Here is a 17,235-nt window from a genome sequence, read left to right on the forward strand (position 1 = left end):
GTGAGGGAATGTCTGGCCCAATAGGTGAGGGAATGATCTGGCCCAATATGATCACATTTTAATTAATGACAGGAAGGGGGACAGTAAGTAAATCTTCGGCTCTAGCGCTAAACTTTCAAAACAGAAACTTTGATAAAATGATAAAAATAGTTAGAAAAAAACTGAAAGGAGCAGTTACAAAGGTAAAAAGTGTGCAAGAGGCGTGGACATTGTTAAAAAATACCATCCTAGATGCACAGTCCAGATGTATTCCACACATTAAGAAAGTTGGAAGGAAGGCAAAACGATTACCGGCATGGTTAAAAGGTGAGGTAAAAGAGACTATTTTAACCAAATGATCTTCATTCAAAAACTGGAAGAAGGATCCAACAGAAGAAAATAGGATAAAGCATAAGCACTGGCAAGTTAAATGTATAAGAGATTGATAAGACAGGCTAAGAGAGAATTTGAAAAGACGTTGGCCGTAGAGGCAAAAACTCACAATAAAAACTTTTTAAAATATATCCGAAGCAGAAAGCTTGTGAGGGAGTCAGTTGGACCGTTAGATGATCGAGGGGGTTAAAGGGGCACTTAGAGAAGATAAGGCCATCGCGGAAAGATTAAATGATTTCTTTGCTTCAGTGTTTAGTGCAGAGGATGTTGGGGAGATACCCATTCCAGAGAAGGTTTTCATGGGTAATGATTCAGATGAACTGAACCAAATCACGGTGAACCTAGAAGATGTGGTAGACCTGATTGACAAAATGAAGAGTAGTAAATCACCTGGACCAGATGGTATACACCCCAGAGTTCTGAAGGAACTAAAAAATGAAATTTCAGACCTATTAGTAAAAATTTGTAACCTATCATTAAAATCATCCACACATTGCATTTAACATTCCTTCTCAAAGTAGGGAAACAGAACAAGGCTCTCTCAGGAGCCCATTGCTTTCACCTCTAAATCTAGCCAGTAGTGGTCATCACTGAGCGATACGTTAGACTATTTCCTCCTAGTGGCTGTGACGGCTGCTTCTGCAGCGTCCCCAGCCCCATCAGATCTGAACCCAGTGTTCATTTTGGGGACAATTTTCAAATAATTTGTATAGTTGCTAAGTATGCATACTAACAGTGCCTGCTCACTCTGCAGGAGGAGGCAATAGCATGCATGCTTTTGAAAATACTGTGTTGCCACCTGGCCTGGGAATGTCTTCTTGATGCCCGACAGGAAGTACTCACTCTCCGAAAGCTCACACGTTTATCTGAGCAGAAGACGATTTTCAACAAGGTAAATTGCTTTGAAATTTGCCCTCCCCATTTAAATTATTTTTATTTCATTTAAGGCATTGATGAATTGCCCTTTCAGATTGCAAATCTATCCAAATAGGTGTACAGTCTAAAACTTAAATAAACAGCAGATATAATGGACAAAATAAATATAAGCAAACCAAGGGCATAGTCGCGAGTGGATAAAGAAACAAAAAGCAACCATGTATAAATGAACCAGGTCATTCATTTTATGCAAAATGTAAAAGAGGATAACCACAACACAAAGCACAGTCCAGCTTATTAGCACAACATCAGTAAATCTCTTCCAAAGACTCGAATAATCAAAACACATTCAGAAGACTCAGGGGAACTCAGCTCGAAATGATACAAACATCGCTTACAGTGCACGTTTAGGGGGCCATTTTCAATAGCTTGCGCACACGAAAAGGGACTTTTCACACGCGTTCGATAGGGTGATCGGGGTGGAGTCGGCCCCGGAAGAGGAGGAGTCGGGGCAGCACCAGGGTCAACACTGCGGAGACATTGCTGGCGGCGGAAGGTAAGGACCTTTATCGCCTCCAGTTTCATGCAGAATAACTACACCTTTTATTCGGTGTGAAAGCCAGCAGTCGGCACACCGCAGTGGTGCGATGGCTGCCGGCTTTCGCAGGCCCGCCCCCTGTTACCGCGCAATTCTCTATTCTCTGCGAGATTAGCACAACATCAGTAAATCTGCGAGAATAGTGAATCCAGGCCTTAGGCTCAGCGGAGGAGACGAGCCCGTCCCCAGTGCATTGTGCGCTCTGCAGTAATAGGGGCCGCCATCCCAGCTCACGTTCTGCAGCGTTATCTGCTGTCCATGGTGCTGAAGGGCCTCCTCCTCTATGCCCTGGTACCAGCTATAGTTTGTCACTGCAGGGTTACTGTGGCTGGAACACGTCAGGGTGACAGAGTCTCCTTCTTTCACTGACTCTTTTTCAAAAACGGAAAGGGCTGTGTTTTGGGGACGATCTGTGCAGAGAACAGAATTAAATGAAGGGACATGGGAATGCAGGGAGACTTCAGGTATCTACAGTGCGCATAGTGGAAGTGCTGAGATCTAATGAGCCTACAGTGCTTATTTTGGAGGGGATGAGACCTGCAGTGCCTGACCTAAATGGCAGGGTATAAAACTTTCAGAAAGCATACAATCACTGAGATAATTTATACATATGATGCTATACAGGAAATGCCCACACAGAGGTATTAATAGATCCCAGACTGGTCCCTCAGGGGCAGATGTTACACTCAGATACAGCTGTATCAGCTCTAAGAATGATTACTTACACCTTATGTTGAATGTCATACTTCTTTGAGACTTTTGCCGGTTTGGGTACGTAGCCACACACTGGAGACGTTTCCCATGATCCTCTGGGGAAGGGGAATAGTTCAGGCTGCTCACAGTTCTCCACCTGCCTTCCCAGAGCTCTTCATGGTGGATGCTGGCCTTGTTCCCAAACTGGTCCCAGGTCAGAGATGGAGGTTTGGGGGGACAGGTGTGCTCAACAGAGCAGCTGAGGGTGACCGATTTTCCTTCAGACATTATTTCAGGGTAAGTCAGTGCTAGCTCATCAGGTGAATCTGCAGAAAATATTTGTAAAGTATAGCACAGTATAGTAAGGGTTATTATCATGAGCTGCAGCAAAAAGCTCCTTGGAGTCATTCATAGGTTTCTGTTCAATACTTGAATGTAATCTGCTTTGAAGTGCCAAAAAGCAGAATATAAAATAAATAAATAAATGGGGACAGAGAAGTAACAGGAGAAAATTGGTTGTGGGTGAAGACAATGGAAAAGCAGCAAGAGAATATTTGTTTTTAGGGCAGTAGAAGAGTAACAGGATGATACTAATCGGTGTGTAGGTGTGGGTGTGGGTGATAAGACTCAGCTGCCTGTGACTTGCTTTTTTAAGCTACTTCCAGAACTATTCCAGCTAAAGGCTATGATCATCCACATAAGCAGCACTGGCTTTAGACAAGTCCCCAGCCCTTGATTTAAACACAAGCACACTAGGCCTGTGCCTAGGGCAGACAATTATGGGGGAAAGCAAATTTCATGCCCCCATGCACTCATCACTGCTACCGTCATCTTGAAGGCCTCCAGTCCCTCTGGTCACTCCCTGCCCCTGTACCATGGGTCTCCAGCCCTTCCAGCTTCAGAGACCTGGCTCTGTTGCTGGCACTGATGCACTTATGCTGCAGGCTTGAAGCATTTACTGGCCATCCACAACTGGAAGACTTAACAGTTTTAAATAACTGACTTGCATGAATTGCTAATTGCTTATGTGATCATAACCTAAAGCTTGACCCATAAAATATGAGACCTTATAGATTGAAATATCCAATTATTTACTGAACAAATTTCCAGTCATCTCTATAATTTTTTTCTTTTTATTCTGGGAATGGTATCAGATTATTTTACTTTTGCCTCATAGACGTAATCTACAGGCTCTTGCCCACAATGGGCTGCAACCTCTACCATTAGTAAAGCACTCTTGGTTACCTCATTTCTCTTTTCCCAACTACCAAAACTACTATATGTAAGAAAAATGTTTTTATCCATTTATTACAAAGATGAAAAGCTCAAATATATAAAATCTGCTTATCTGTAGACTAATAGCTATTTCAACCCATCGTAACCCACAGACTCAACAGCCAAGTGCAGTTAGGAGAACCCCGACATTAACAATGTTTCAGTTTTGCCTGTGCCTGCCTCAGGGGACAAAATTGTAGGAAAATTACAAAAAGAGCACAAAAAGACACCATTAATCATTAAGGCCTAGATTTACAAAAACACCGAGGTGACATGAATTCCGCGATAACGGGGGGGCGAAGCAGGGGGTGGTCCTGCGATAGCCAGCAGTGATCGCACTTTCGCAGTGCGAACGCTGCCAGCGTCGTGCCGAATAACTACACCATAAAAGGTGCTGCCCCAGCTCCTACTCTTCCGGGGGCTGATGCCGCCTGACTCCGCCCTGATCTTGGTATCGCGTGCGATCCGCATAGAAAATGACCCCTATATCAGATTGTCATTAAAAATACCAAAGTATTTTAAAAAGACCATCCCTATCTAAGAGACATACCTGCATAGCAGCCTCACTGGATCCTAACTGCACTTTGTTGTTGAGTGTATTGGTCAGGATGTGTTGAAATAGCTACTAGGCTACAGCTTTTCATCTTTGTAGCAGGATAAATATATTTTTCTTAAATAAAGTAGTTTTGGTAGTTGGGAAAAGGTAAATGAGGTAACCAAGAGTGCGTTACTAATGATAGAGGTTGCAGTCCATTGCAGGCAAGAGCCTGTTTATTACGTCTATGAGGCAAAAGTAAAATAATCTGATACCATTCCCAGAATAAAAAAAAAATTATAGCATTCCTTTTTTTGCTAAAGGTAACACCCTTTGGTATTTTGTTTGTGTTAGTACTGAGAAGATGCATCACTCTTTTTTTTATTGAGTTAGACTTTGATATGAATACATGATTTTCACCTATTATACTTTCAAAAGGGAAACTTTGATAAAATGAAAAAAATTGTTAGAAAAAAAACTGAAAGGAGCAGCTACAAAAGTAAAAAAATGTCCAATAGGCGTGGTCATTGTTAAAAAATACCATTCTAGAAGCACAGTCCAGATGTATTCCACACATTAAGAAAGGTGGAAAGAAGGCAAAACGATTACCGGCATGTTTAAAAGGGGAGGTGAAAGAAGCTATTTTAGTCAAAAGATCTTCATTCAAAAATTGGAAGAAGGATCCAACAGAAGAAAATAGGGTAAAGCATAAACGTTGGCAAGTTAAATGTAAGACATTGATAAGACAGGCTAAGAGAGAATTTGAAAAGAAGTTGGCTATAGAGGCAAAAACTCACAGTAAAATCTTTTTAAAATATATCCGAAGCAGAAAGCCTGTGAGGGAGTCAGTTGGACCGTTAGATGATCAAGGGGTTAAAGGGGCACTTAGAGAAGATAAGGCCATCACGGAAAGATTAAATGATTTCTTTGCTTCGGTGTTTACTGAAGAGGATGTTGGGGAGGTACCCGTAATGGAGAGAGTTTTCATGGGTAATGATTCAGATGGACTGAATCAAATCACGGTGAACCTAGAAGATGTGGTAGGCCTGATTGACAAACTGAAGAGTAGTAAATCACCCGGACTGGATGGTATACACCCCCGAATTCTGAAGGAACTAAAAAATGAAATTTCAGACCTATTAGTAAAAATTTGTAACTTATCATTAAAATCATCCATTGTACCTGAAGACTGGAGGATAGCAAATGTAACCCCAATATTTAAAATGGGCTCCAGGGGCGATCCGGGAAACTACAGACCGGTTAGCCTGACTTCATTGCCAGGAAATATAGTGGAAAGTGTTCTAAACATCAAAATCACAGAACATATAGAAAGAGATGGTTTAATGGAACAAAGTCAGCATGGCTTTACCCAGGGCAAGTCTTGCCTCACAAATCTGCTTCACTTTTTTGAAGGAGTTAATAAACATGTGGATAAAGGTGAACCGGTAGATATAGTATACTTGGATTTTCAGAAGGCGTTTGACAAAGTTCCTCATGAGAGGCTTCTAGGAAAAGTAAAAAGTCATGGGATAGGTGGCGATGTCCTTTCGTGGATTGCAAACTGGCTAAAAGACAGGAAACAGAGAGTAGGATTAAATGGACAATTTTCTCAGTGGAAGGGAGTGGACAGTGGAGTGCCTCAGGGATCTGTATTGGGACCCTTACTTTTCAATATGTTTATAAATGATCTGGAAAGAAACGACGAGTGAGATAATCAAATTTGCAGATGACACAAAATTGTTCAGAGTAGTTAAATCACAAGCAGATTGTGATAAATTGCAGGAAGACCTCGTGAGACTGGAAAATTGGGCATCCAAATGGCAGATGAAATTTAATGTGGATAAGTGCAAGGTGATGCATATAGGGAAAAATAACCCATGCTATAATTACACAATGTTGGGTTCCATATTAGGTGCTACAACCCAAGAAAGAGATCTAGGTGTCATGGTGGATAACACATTGAAATCATCGGTTCAGTGTGCTGCGGCAGTCAAAAAAGCAAACAGAATGTTGGGAATTATTAGAAAGGGAATGGTGAATAAAACGGAAAATGTCATAATGCCTCTGTATCGCTCCATGGTGAGACCGCACCTTGAATACTGTGTACAATTCTGGTCGCCGCATCTCAAAAAAGATATAATTGCGATGGAGAAGGTACAGAGAAGGGCTACCAAAATGATAAGGGGAATGGAACAACTCCCCTATGAGGAAAGACTAAAGAGGTTAGGACTTTTCAGCTTGGAGAAGAGACGACTGAGGGGGGATACGATAGAGGTGTTTAAAATCATGAGAGGTCTAGAACGGGTAGATGTGAATCGGTTATTTACTCTTTCGGATAGTAGAAAGTCTAGGGGGCACTCCATGAAGTTAGCATGGGGCACATTTAAAACTAATCGGAGAAAGTTCTTTTTTACTCAACGCACAATTAAACTCTGGAATTTGTTGCCAGAGGATGTGGTTAGTGCAGTTAGTATAGCTGTGTTTAAAAAAGGATTGGATAAGTTCTTGCAGGAGAAGTCCATTACCTGCTATTAAGTTGACTTAGGGGTAGATTTTAAAAATTTGCGTGATCGCGTACTTTTGTTCATGCACCAGGCGCGAACAAAAGTAAGCTGGATTTTATAAGATACGTGCGTAGCCGCGCGTATCTTATAAAATCCGGGGTCGGCGTGTGCAAGGGGGTGCACATTTGTGCAACCTGCGCGCGCCAAGCCCAGCGTGCGCTGTCTGTTCCCTCCGTAGCCGCTCCGATTTCGGAGCGGCCTCGGAGGGAACTTTCGTTCACCCTCCCCCAGCGAGCTGCTGGCGCGCCATCACCTGATCCGGGGGCCGGTCCGGAGGCCTCGAACACGCCCCCGGCCGGTGCCACGCCACCTGGTACGCCCCCTGACACGCCCCCCCTCGCAAAGCCCCAGGACTTACGCGCCTCCCGGGGCTTGCGCATGCTGCTAAGCCTATGCAAAATAGGCTTGGCGCGCGCAGGCGGGTTTTTTAAGGGTTACAAGCGTAACTTATACGCATAACCCTTTTAAAATCCGCCCCTATATGAAAGAAAAAAAAGAATAAGTTCAGCACAAATCCAAACTCAGTACAGCTCATTCTTCAGAGCTAAACCCTGACTTGCCTGGAGTCCAAAAAGGATCTCAATTCAGTAGGTTCAAAAAAGACAAACTTTACATCAGACATAGGCACAATAAGACAGATTTTAAATATACGTGCGGGCGTTCATTTGTGCGCGCAATCCGGCTCGCACAAATGTACGCCCAATTTTATAACATGCGTGCGCAGCCACGTGCATGTTATAAAATCAGGGGTCAATGCGCGCAAGGGGGTGCATAATAGTTCAAATTGCGCTGGCTTTCCCCGTTCCCTCCGAGCCCGCTCCGAAATCGGAGCAGCCTCGGAGGGAACTTTCCTTCCCCCCCCCCCCACCACCTTCCCCTCCCTGACCCGCCCCCCAGCCCTAAAGAAACCCTCCCCTGTACCTTTGTTTTGGAAGTTACGCCTGCCAGAGGCAGGCATAACCTGCGCACACCGGCCAACTGCTGGCGTGCGATCCCCCTGTGCCAGATTCCTTGGCCACGCCTCCCGGACCACCCAGGCACGCCCCTGGACCATCTGCCCCGCCCCCGTCCTGCCTCCTGCCCGCCCATTCAGAAACGCCCCGGGACATACGCGCGTCCCGGGGCTTTTGAAAATAGGCCCTAATACGTTTACCGATGTTCGATTTTACATATCACAATGGTTTACAAACAACTGGGTGGTGCAGGAAACCAGGCACTTCCTTTTGTCAAGTACAGTGAACGTACTGGATTTACATGCATAGGTCTTTGAAAATCTGCCCTAATACGTTTACAATGAGCTCCTACAGCCAGAACCTCAGATCATATAGAAAGAAATTCCTTCCTGCACCCCTGGGTGGCCCTGACTAAATCAGAAAAAAATTGCTACTTCTTGCCCCATGAGTGAAGCCGAACAGTGCTGGAACTATAATTTAAAATTTGAATTACAATTTTGCAGAAAATCAAACATAACCAGTAGGGTAGCCCTTTTAACCACTTCTTCTTAACTTTCCAGTAAACCGAAGATGTCCAAACTATCTGCACAAATATCCACAAGGGTGGCCAAAGAACCTCCACCTTATTTTTCTTAAGCTGAAAATAAAATAGTTTAGAAATAGGAGGCATATTATTATTATTTATTAGTTGCCTGGTGATGAACTCTAAGTGACTTACAAGATTACACAGAATTCATAAAATACTAAAATAGATAATCATATAATAAATCACATAAATTACATTAATCATAAAAACACAGCATAAAGTAAAATCAAATAATAAAAACAGATAATAAAATTCAGACAACAATAAAAAATTGTTAAATAAAATGAAGCAGAGGCTATGTTTCAAGCAAAATCTAAACAAAGCATATGTTTTTAGCAAAGACATAAATTGTTGTCAAGTGCAAGTCAATAATTAATGTGTTCCAGAAAGCTGAAGCAGCTATGGAGAATGCTCTCTCGCATGTCTCTAATGGATGTACAGCACATTTCCATGGTACATCCAATATAACCCTCGCTGATATGATGGGAATCCCGGCCGGTCCCCTTACTTGCCTCGGCAGACAGCGGCTGTGGGCTCCCCCTCTGGCGCAGTGTGGCCTGGTCTCGAATCACCCAACAGCATCTCTCCCATGCGGCATAGGACACCGACTTCCAGCAAGTGCTCTTCTAGGCATACGCGTGTGGGACATACTAATACTTAAAGGGGCCGTGGCTGGAATCTTCGGCCCTGTCCCCGAAGGTCCCGCTCGTGAGAGTGTGTTGTTGCTGTGATCCTGAGTTCCTGCTTGTTCCTGATCCTGAGTTCCTGCTTGTTCCTGTTTCTGAGCCCTGCTCCTTGGACTGTTCTCCTGGTTCTGATCTCGGCTTGGTTTCCAGACTCCGCTTATCTGCTGCCCGTCCTGACCTTTGGCTTGTCTTCCCGTCTCTGCTTGCTCACTGCCTGCCCCGACCTCTGGCTTGGTTCACTGTGCTGCTTGCCGCCAGCCCTGACTCCTGGTCTACCCACGACTTCCCCTGAACTCCACCTGCTTCGACCCAGACCTCCTGATGCTGCTTCATCTTCTTCTCAGACTCCTCTCCGCGAGAAGACCCGCACCTAAGTCCTGCCAGCCCCAGCTCAACCTGCGGGGAACAAGGGCTGGTATAGGTGAAGCTCCAGCTGGGTCTTCTCCACCAGTACTGTCTCCCGGCAATGAGGACCACTGGGGGCCATCCCTCGGTGGTGGTTCCAACCCTCGTCCCGGCTCAGGGGTCCACATGCCCAACATGATATGACCATAGTGTAGGAGATGTGTTATACAAGGGAAGCATGGCATTAGCCCAGTGTAAAGAATTGAGTGATATCAACTTGTGACCTAGGATAGCATTCATATTTTACATGATTTGCAACAGGCAGCCAATGAAGGTCTGCCAACACTGGAGAAATGTGTTCCCGAATCTTATAGAAACATAGAAACATAGAAATGACGGCAGAAGAAGACCAATCGGCCCATCCAGTCTGCCCAGCAAGCTTCCCTCATTTTTTCTCTCATACTTATCTGTTTCTCTTAGCTCTTTGTTCTATTCCCCTTCCACCCCCACCATTAATGTAGAGAGCGGTGATGGAGCTGCATCCAAGTGAAATATCAAGCTTGATTAGTTAGGGGTAGTAGGGGAAGTAACCGCCGCAATAAGCAAGCTACACCCATGCTTATTTGTTTTACCCAGACTATGTTATTCTGCCCTTATTGGTTGTTTTTCTTCTCCCCTGCCGTTGAAGCAGGGAGCTATGCTGGATATGCATGTAGTATCAGTTTTTCTTCTCCCCTGCCGTTGAAGCAGGGAGCTATGCTGGATATGCGTGAAGTATCAGTTTTTCTTCTCCCCTGCCGTTGAAGCAGAGAGCTATGCTGGATATGCGTGAAGTATCAGTTTTTCTTCTCCCCTACCGTTGAAGCAGAGAGCTATGCTGGATATGCATTGAAAGTGAAGTATCAGGCTTATTTGGTTTGGGGTAGTAACCGCCGTAACAAGCCAGCTACTCCCCGCTTTGTGAGTGCGAATCCTTTTTTCTTCTCCCCTGCCGTTGAAGCAGAGAGCTATGCTGGATATGCGTGAAGTATCAGTTTTTCTTCTCCCTTGCTGTTGAAGCAGGGAGCTATGCTGGATATGTGTGAAGTATCAATTTTTCTTCTCCCCTGCCGTTGAAGCAGGGAGCTATGCTGGATATGCGTGAAGTATCAGTTTTTCTTCTCCCCTGCCGTTGAAGCAGAGAGCTATGCTGGATATGCATTGAAAGTGAAGTATCAGGCTTATTTGGTTTGGGGTAGTAACCGCTGTAACAAGCCAGCTACTCCCCGCTTTGTGAGTGCGAATCCTTTTTTCCACATTTCCTCTTGCTGATGTAGCTTAGAGCGATGTTGGAGTCACAATAACCATGTGTATGTTTATTGAATAAGGGTATTATCTCCAGGCAGTAGCCGTCATTCTGGCGAGCCACCCACTCTTTATTGACGGCCTCTTGATTTTATGGATCCACAGTGTTTATCCCACGCCCCTTTGAAGTCCTTCACAGTTCTGGTCTTCACCACTTCCTTCGGAAGGGCATTCCAGGCATCCACCACCCTCTCTGTGAAGAAATACTTCCTGACATTGGTTCTGAATCTTCCTCACTGGAGCTTCAAATCGTGACCCCTGGTTCTGCTGATTTTTTTCCTACGGAAAAGGTTTGTCATTGTCTTTGGATCATTAAAACCTTTCAAGTATCTGAAAGTCTGTATCATATCACCTCTACTCCTCCTTTCCTCCAGGGTGTACATATTTAGATTCTTCAATCTCTCCTCATAAGTCATTTGATGAAGACCTTCTACCTTTTTGGTCGCTCTTCTCTGGACCGCCTCCATCTTGTCTCTGTCTCTTCGGAGATACGGTCTCCAGAACTGAACACAATACTCCAGGTGAGGTCTCACCAAGGACTTGTACAAAGGGATAATCACTTCCCTTTTCTTACTCGATATTCCTCTCTCTATGCAGCCCAGCATTCTTCTGGCTTTAGCTATCGCCTTGTCACATTGTTTCGCCGACTTCAGATCATTAGACACCATCACCCCAAGGTCTCTCTCCTGCTCTGTGCACATCAGCCTTTCTCCCCCCATCGAATACAGTTCATTCGGATTTCCACTCCCCATATGCATGACTCTGCACTTCTTGGCATTGAATGTCAGCTGTCATATCCTCGACCACTCTTCCATCTTCCTTAAATCCCGTCTCATTCTCTCCACTCCTTCCGGCGTGTCCACTCTGTTGCAGATCTTAGTGTCATCCGCAAAAAGACATACCTTACCTTCTATCCCTTCCGCAATGTCGCTCACAAAGATATTGAAAAGGACCGGTCCTAACACCGATCCCTGCGGTACACCGCTTAAAACCGCTCTCTCTTCAGAGAGTTCCATTTACCATCACACATTGTCTTCTGTCCATCAACCAGTTTGCAATCCAGGCCACCACCTCGGCACTCACTCCTAAGCTTCTCATTTTATTCACCAGTCTCCTGTCCCGGACAGTGTCAAAAGCTTTGCTGAAATCTAAGTAGATGACATTGAGTGCTCTTCCTTGATCCAATTCCTTGGTTACCCAGTCAAAAAAGTCAATCAGATTTGTCTGACAGGATCTTCCAATGGTGAATCCATGCTGCCTCTGGTCCAGCAATTCTCCCGACTGTAGATAGTTCACTATTCTCTCTTTCAACAGTGACTCCATTACTTTTCCCACCACCGAAGTGAGGCTAACCGGTCTGTAGTTACCAGCCTCTTCTCTGTTCCCACTCTTGTGAAGCGGGACCACCACCGCTCTCCTCCAATCATTCGGCACCACTCCTGTTTCTAGGGATCTATTGAACAGGTCACACAGCGGACCCGCCAGCACATCTCTGAGCTCCCTCAGTATTCTGGGATGGACTTCATCAGGCCCCATGGCTTTGTCCACTTTCAGTTTCCCCAGCTCTTCCCATACATTTTCTACTGTAAATGGAGTTACATCTACTCCATTCCCCTCCAGTTTCTTGTTAACTAGTGACGGTCCTTCTCCAGGGTCCTCTTTAGTGAACACAGAACTGAAGTATTCATTTAATATTTCTGCCATTTCTTCGTCTCTCTCCACACATTGATCCTTTCCACCTTTCAATTTCACTATACCACTTTGAACTTTTCTCTTTTCACTGATGTATCTGAAAAATGTTTTGTTACCACTCTTTACCTCTTTGGCAATCCTCTCTTCCGCTTGACTTTTTGCCATTTTGATTCATTTCTTTGTCTCCCTCAGTTCTACCAGATATTCTTCTTTGTGCTCCTCCTTTTGGGATCTTTTATATTTCTTGAACGCTGTTCTTTTAGCTTTTATTTTGTCAGCCACCTCCTTTGAGAACCAGATAGGTTTCATTTTTCTTTTGCTTTTCTAACATATAGATTAGTTGCCTTGGTAATTGCTCCTTTTAGATTGGTCCACTGTTGATCCACATCTCTCTCGTTTTCCCAGCCTTTTAGTTCTTCCTCCAGGTACTTCCCCATTTCATCAAAGTCTGTGTTTTTGAACATCAAAACTTGGGTTTTTGTGCTTCTTTTCTGTGTCCTTTTTGTGATATTAAACCATACTGTTTGATGATCACTGGTGCTGAGGTGGGCACCCACCTGGACGTCTGAGACATTATCTCCATTAGTGAGCACTAAGTCGAGTATAGCTCCTTCTCTCGTGGGTTCCATTACCATTTGTTTGAACAAAGCTACTTGCAGGGCATCTACTATTTCTCTACTATTATTAGATTCTGCAGATGGGATTCTCCAGTCTATATCTGGCATATTAAAGTCTCCAACGATCACCACTTCTCCTTTCTTTGCTATCCTGTGGATGTCTTCAACCAGATCTCTGTCCAGCTCTTCCTTTTGGTTTGGAGGCCTGTAAACCACTCCAATAAAAATGGATGCCCCATCTTTTTTTAAGTCAGCCCATAGTGCTTCTTCTTTGCCCCATCTTCCTTGCAGCTCAGATGCTTGGATATTGTTTCTGACATAAAGAGCCACTCCTCCCCCTTTCCTATCCTCTCTGTCCTTCCTTAACAAGTTAATCTTAATCCCTGGTATTAGTTTAGGGGTGGTATTCTGTAGGGTTTGTAAAGATTTTAACACAAAATCTGTTTAATACTAGTCTCAGGTACCTGCAACACCTCTTTAAGATAAATAGTTCACAAGTTCAGAGATTTGGCAGAAACCTAAATGATCCTTTATCTTTTTTGTTTGAACCACTTTCATATGTGAAACAGAAGTCTCCATTTCTCCAAGACTCTTTTCAAACCCAGCAGCTTTAGCTTCAATTTTCTGGAGACTAGAATGTATGTCTACAGTAAACAAACAGAAGAGAGAATAACCCTGATCTAAAGAGGCTAACGTTGGTTCAGTGTGCTGCGGCAGTCAAAAAAGCAAACAGAATGTTGGGAATTATTAGAAAGGGAATGGTGAATAAATGGAAAATGTCATAATGCCTCTGTATCGCTCCATGGTGAGACCGCACCTTGAATACTGTGTACAATTCTGGTCGCCGCATCTCAAAAAAGATATAATTGCGATGGAGAAGGTACAGAGAAGGGGAACCAAAATGATAAAGGGAATGGAACAGCTCCCCTATGAGGAAAGACTAAAGAGGTTAGGACTTTTCAGCTTGAAGAAGAGACGGCTGAGGGGGGATATGATAAAGGTGTTTAAAATCATGAGAGGTCTAGAACGGGTAGATGTGAATCGGTTATTTACTCTTTCGGATAGTAGAAAGACTAGGGGACACTCCATGAAGTTAGCATGGGGCACATTTAAAACTAATCGGAGAAAGTTCTTTTTTACTCAACGCACAATTAAACTCTAGGAATTTGTTGCCAGAGGATGTGGTTAGTGCAGTTAGTATAGCTGTGTTTAAAAAAGGATTGGATAAGTTCTTGGAGGAGAAGTCCATTACCTGCTGTTATGGTTTTGAGGTGTTGGAGTGGATTCTTGGGTACTGCGGTGATGGCCACTCCCACAGGGAGGAGCCCCATGAGGAACCGCAGTACTGGGCTAGACTTTTAACATGCAGACACAGAGAAGTTGTATTTATTGTACAGCTTGATGGCACTGCCTGGGGAGTGAACAGCAGTGGAGATAACCCAGAGAAGCAGTCCAGGGATCCTCAGCAGAGGAGGCCAGTCTCACACTCGAGTAGATGGTAGGCAGCACAGCATAACAGGAACAGGTCCCGGATGTAGAGCGGAGCGCTGAAGCTGAAGACAGACTGAGAGGTTAGTACTCACTAAGCTGGAGCTGTAGTAGATGGTCCAGTCAGGCAGATGTTGTTCAGTGGCAGGCACCAGATTAAGCAGAGCAGGCCCTCGAGGAGCGAGTACCCGGTGTCCCAGGATAGGTACCTGAAAAAGCAGAAGGGCCCCCGAGGAGCGGATACCCAGGTTAGAGAGAATACCCCGAAGGGAAAAAAGAGCTTCCTATGGGAGCTGGAAGTGGCAGAGCAGCTTAGACCGGAGCTATTCCAATCCTTGCTAACTCAGTTAGCAAACGAAGGGCAGGCTAAATACCCGTATGAGATGACGTCACTCGGAGAGGATGCCCCCGAAGTTCCCGCCATGATGTGGATATAGACATGGGTGGCGTGCGCGCGCACACCCTCGGAGGCCCTCAGGAAAATAATGGCGTACACTGTCGCCATTGCCTATCCGGGGACGCTGGAGAGAGCGGCATGAAGACGCGGCAGCAGCCATCTTCCCAAGGCTTGAGGAGAGAGAAGGAAGAAAGATGAGGCACAGAGGTCGAAGCCGTCTGAAACTGACAGACGCAACACATACACTCACACACACACACACACACACACACACACACACACCCATCCCAGGCAGCCTCCCATTCACATACACACACATCCCAGGCAGTCTTCCATACACAAACACATACACACACATCATTCGAAGGCAGCCTCCCATACACACACAAGCACACACACACATACTCACACCCATCCCAGGCAGCCTCCCATATACACACACAAACACAGATACACACCCATCCCAGGCAGCATCCCATTAAAAACCCGTACACCCATCCCAAACAGCCTCCTGTTCACACACACACACACACACACACATATCCCAGGCAGCCTTCCATACACAGACGGACACATACACACACACCATTCCTAGGAAGCCTCCCATGTACACACTCATCCTGGGTAGCCTCCAAGGCACACACACACACACACCTATCCCAGACAGCCTCCCATACACACACACATATACACACCCATCCCAGGCAGCCTTCCAAACACACACACACACACAACATTCCCAGGCAGCCTCCCATACACAGACAAACACATGGAAACACACCATTTGAAGGCAGCCTCCCATACACACATGCACACACACACACACACCCATTCCAGGCAGCCTCTCATACATACATACACACACACACACACACACCCATCCCAGGCAGCCTCTCATACATACACACACACACACACCCATCCCAGGCAGCCTGCCATACCCACACAAATACACACACCTATCACAGGCCATACCCCATTCACACACTCACTCATTCCAGTCAGCCTCCCATTCACATACATACACACACATACAGACCAGGCAGTTAGGATCCATGGGTCATTCCTCCTCCACTGCTGCTGCCAGCCTGTTCCTTTTTGGAGAAAAGTCAATCTGCAGCTCCTCTTCCTGTGCTAGCATCACGGAAATTCAACACTCACCTTGCTAGCACTTCCTGTATCTCATCTCGCGAGAATACAGGACGTTTTAGCACCGCAAGTGTTCAATACCACGGGACCAGCACTGGAGAATGGGCTTCCTCCGCTGTGGCCTCCTGCTTCTGCCGCCAGTGGGTTCGGGTCCACCAGTGGTACCACGAGCCTCCACTTCTTCTGCCATCAGAGGGAGCAGGTCCACCAGCGGCAGCACGAGCTTCTCCCTGCCCTCAGCACCTCCTTACTGGATGTGCCATCCTGTGCAAGTGCATGTTTTGCACACTCGGTGGCGCCGGGCCTTACAGGTCTTCTGCTGAGAAAGGTGAGAGCAAGCTTGGGAGTGAGAGGCATACTTATGTGGTAAGCCCGTAGGTTTGTCCCTTTTTCTTCTGTGCCAAAATGTACAAAACAATTTGAGTGGGGGAGATCCCTTCTTACTTGTTAGAATATGGGATAAATAAGTATAATGTAGTACCAAGATAATGACCATTGGATGATATTTAGAGGGAATTTTGTTTAATGTGTGTTTGTGAAAAGTCTGTATATTCCCTTAAAGGTTTGGGTTTTTCATATTGGAGAGTAGGCAGTATAAAGGGGGAAGGTTTTGGCAGTTTTTGCCCTTTCCTCCTCTGCCCTCTCCTGTGTACAGTGGATATTTGGGACCTCCAGCTATATAATTGTCTGAAGTTGTCAGTGTGTAGGCTGCAAGCTCAGGGACCCAGCAAGGGGAGTAGGACCCTGCAGGGACTCTTCACCTCAAGTGGAGAGGCAAATGGCAGAGAAGTGGTGTGGAGTCCAAACCTGAACAGGGAAGCACCAGCATGGGACGGAGAGGGGGTTCTTGCCCGCCCCCCCCCTCACTCCCCCTACCTCTGGGAAACTGACATTCAGCCAAAAGGAGAGGCGCAGAAGTGGAGTGAGTTAACCAATTGGGGAACTTCGCTAAAGTGTGTTGCATCCGTCGGACTCAAGATGGCTTCATCCCACATGCCTCACCTCTATTTCAGCTTTCTCCACCAGCCTTGGGAGAATGGCATCCGTAGCATCTCCTTGCCGCAC

The 17,235-nt window shown here is 45.3% G+C and overlaps 1 protein-coding gene across 6 annotated transcripts in view; it reads right to left on the minus strand.

Moving 5' to 3' along the window:
• The window catches only part of LOC115076167 (sialoadhesin-like), a 144,136-nt gene that overhangs the window by 88,429 nt on the left and 38,472 nt on the right, over nt 1–17,235 (minus strand). For all 6 annotated transcript variants that reach the window (XM_029577305.1, XM_029577304.1, XM_029577308.1 and 3 more), the window contains one exon: nt 2,572–2,865. In XM_029577305.1, coding sequence (XP_029433165.1) covers nt 2,572–2,865 — 294 coding nt within the window. The remainder of the gene's footprint in view (nt 1–2,571; nt 2,866–17,235) is intronic.

Source organism: Rhinatrema bivittatum, chromosome 14 (genome assembly GCF_901001135.1).
Source record: "Rhinatrema bivittatum chromosome 14, aRhiBiv1.1, whole genome shotgun sequence".
Taxonomy (NCBI): domain Eukaryota; kingdom Metazoa; phylum Chordata; class Amphibia; order Gymnophiona; family Rhinatrematidae; genus Rhinatrema; species Rhinatrema bivittatum.